Below are 3111 nucleotides of genomic sequence, written 5' to 3'. Positions count from 1 at the left end.
TCAGCTCTAAACCTAGGCTGTAATATTTCTTACAGGAGTGGACTCTGTCCATACTGTATAACATTAGAGGCTCAAATTCTTTCATCTGTAAAATAGAGAGAATACCACCTCTACATAGGGTGGTCATGAAATCAACATTTTAATAGTGAAATATTGTGTATAAAAATGGCATCATCAGGCCCATGCTAACCATCAGGAAATAGTGAAAGAACAAAGGGACTCATGATTCCTAAAACTCAAACCCATCTCCTTTCCCTCAGGCTTCCGCTTTCTCGCCATACAAATGAGGGGCCCTTTACCCAGTCTTTGCTTCCTGCCCCCTGCCCTCAGATTTCTAAACCAGTCCCAAGGCTTCCAGTGTCCTCAACAATAATGTCACTTACAGCAGGGTATTCACTCTTCACCGGTAGTTTATTCAGGTAGCTATAGGTCTTGCCTTTTTGGATGGGGCAATTGATTCCACTCTTACAACCATCAGGCTCAGGAATGGGAAAGGGAACTGGGAAGCCCATCACAATGCCATGCACCAAGGCTGTGCTATTTATGGATTGGATACCTAAGAGAAAAAAGAGAATCAGATGGTGAAGAAAACAACCTATTTCCAAACTCTAAATCAAAAACTCAGATATATTCTCAAGCAACGACATTGTTATAATAGCAGATCATAAAGCCTGTATTTGTTAATTCCTTGGGTCTATTTCTCTTTGTAATTATGCTTAGTATATAGCACAGTATAAGCATTTACTCTGAAACTAGAAAAATTACTGAATTATGCAATAGAAGCCTTCAACAGGAGTTGTCTTCTTTGCTCTCAACCCCACCTCACTCTTCACTGCCTTTCACAGTTTCTCATGAGAATCAGAGCTATCTAGATAAGTAGCCTTATCCTACAAGGCAACTGATTTTTGGCAGTAAACATCTGTTTAATATTTACATAAGCTTCTGTCAGTGTTTTGTGTGTCTTAAATGCCATGGTCTGTAACAACAGTAAAATAGGTAATCCTTTAGAAACTGAGTAAGATTAAAAAGAGAAACATTTCTTGACAAATTCTACCCTCCATATCACAAATATGGGCAGGAAGGAAGAAAGATATTATAAAATTAGGATAACCAGAGTTATGAGCTATTAGGTTATTTTAGAGATCCAGAGTATTGACTCTTTCTTTCTGTCTGGGTTGGGGATGACTTTTGTTTAGAAGGCGTTTTTCTGGTTTGGAACAATAGAGGGGCCAGGGTATAGTATAGGAGAGAAAGCAGAGAACTAGTATTTAGGGCTGTCTTTAGGCTTATAAACAAGAGATGACAGGAACTTTGAGGTTTCTTATTAGACTGTCTAGTCTAGTTCCACAAAACAGAAAATGAGGGAAAGATTCAAGGCAGATGCCCTATCTAGAAATAAAGACTTACATTTGTCTAGATTTTTGGGAATTTTGAAGGTGATAAATATGATACAAGAAAGCAATAAATTCCAATAATATTTCTTCTACTTGAAGAAGAAAGCTCAGATTCCTTGATTGCTTCTTAGGTCCCCAGTGGGTTCCCTAAACCTTACAGAGGCTAAGTAATAACTGCACCTTTATTTCCACGTGGAATGCAGACTTAACAGTTGAAAGGTATATTGCTTAAAATAAAATTTTGGAGGAGTTCTAAAGTTTACAGATGGGGTCTGTACTCATACTTTGGGGTCTGTACTCATACTTTGCAGTCTGTAGCTAAACAGAGCTGACTTTCCCATAAAAGCCTGATGTGCAATACAGGCCAAGACAGGACAGAGAGAAGCCAAGTTGTCTTCTCTAAGCTGTGAATATATAGAAATCTTCCTGTTTGCTTAAAGGGAGTTTGGCAACCATGGACTCTGAGAAACAGGCATATGGGAAATGGATGTCCAAGGACATAGTGAATCGCAGCTTTGCAAAAGCTGGAAGAGGTATATTGCTTAAAATAAAATTTTGGAGGAGTTCTAAAGTTTACAGATGGGGTCTGTACTCATACTTTGGGGTCTGTACTCATACTTTGCAGTCTGTAGCTAAACAGAGCTGACTTTCCCATAAAAGCCTGATGTGCAATACAGGCCAAGACAGGACAGAGAGAAGCCAAGTTGTCTTCTCTAAGCTGTGAATATATAGAAATCTTCCTGTTTGCTTAAAGGGAGTTTGGCAACCATGGACTCTGAGAAACAGGCATATGGGAAATGGATGTCCAAGGACATAGTGAATCCCAGCTTTGCAAAAGCTGGAAGGGAGGTCACAGCATTTCTGACTACCACTGTTCCCCACTGCCCCCACTCCCCACCCCCCACATTCCTATGCTCATTCCAATACTTGAGATTTATGTTATTCTTTAACATGAATTTGAGGGTAGGAGCCACTGTTACTCACTGCTGGTGAAAGTGACATTGACACTGTACGACTGTCCTTTGTTCAGTTGGCAGGGCTGGGTGGGGCATGGGCGCACATTCACTTCCTTTATAACTCCAACCACAGAACCTGCAAAAATAGAAAAGTAAATGAGAATAGGAGGAAAAATACCACCCAGGCTGCCCACTACCTAATGGGAAGGTGCTCTGCTCTTCCAATTAGGGTGAAGTGAGCTCGTTCTCCTCTGACTTCTTTCCTGGTATGGAATCTTTAAGACAATGCCCAGTTAAAAGTCAGAATTGTGACTCACCTTACTGCCAAAATCATAGCCTGCAAACAGATGAAAAGGGAGCTAGTTGGTTTCTTGACTAAGAGAAACCTAATAGTTGTCAAATTAAATAATATCCAGAGACAATGTTCACGAAAGATTATATTAAAGGGATTTAACTTCAACCAAATAAACTCCAAATATTCCTAGATTTTTATCTTGTATTCTTAATGGTAAGGGGTCACTTTATACTTAAACCTTTTAAATGTTTGCCTTAACCTTCCTTTTAATTAAAGTATTTAGGTTTTCCCTTTCATTTTCTAGCAAATAGCATGTAAATTTGATGAAAAGTTGTTCAGGATGAGGGAAAAACTGTAATTTATGCCAAAATGGCTAGAAGGCAAACCTGGGGCATGAAATTCCAAGGAGGAAGTTCAGAAATGAGTTACAACATCTTTTAACCTCAAGTTCTACAAGAGCAAATGC

The 3111-nt window shown here is 39.2% G+C and overlaps 1 protein-coding gene across 1 annotated transcript in view; it reads right to left on the bottom strand.

Moving 5' to 3' along the window:
- Positions 1–326: 326 nt before the first annotated feature.
- Positions 327–3111, bottom strand: part of NPC2 (Niemann-Pick disease, type C2) — a 10452-nt gene continuing 7667 nt past the window's right edge. The window contains exons 2-3 of the mRNA XM_008567517.1: positions 2379–2486; positions 327–556 (exon numbers count right to left, since the gene is read on the bottom strand). Coding sequence (XP_008565739.1) covers positions 327–556; positions 2379–2486 — 338 coding nt within the window. The remainder of the gene's footprint in view (positions 557–2378; positions 2487–3111) is intronic.

The sequence above is a fragment of the Galeopterus variegatus genome, unplaced genomic scaffold (genome assembly GCF_000696425.1).
Source record: "Galeopterus variegatus unplaced genomic scaffold, G_variegatus-3.0.2 Scaffold325, whole genome shotgun sequence".
Lineage (NCBI taxonomy): Eukaryota > Metazoa > Chordata > Mammalia > Dermoptera > Cynocephalidae > Galeopterus > Galeopterus variegatus.
This window is presented reverse-complemented; position numbering and strand designations above follow the sequence as displayed.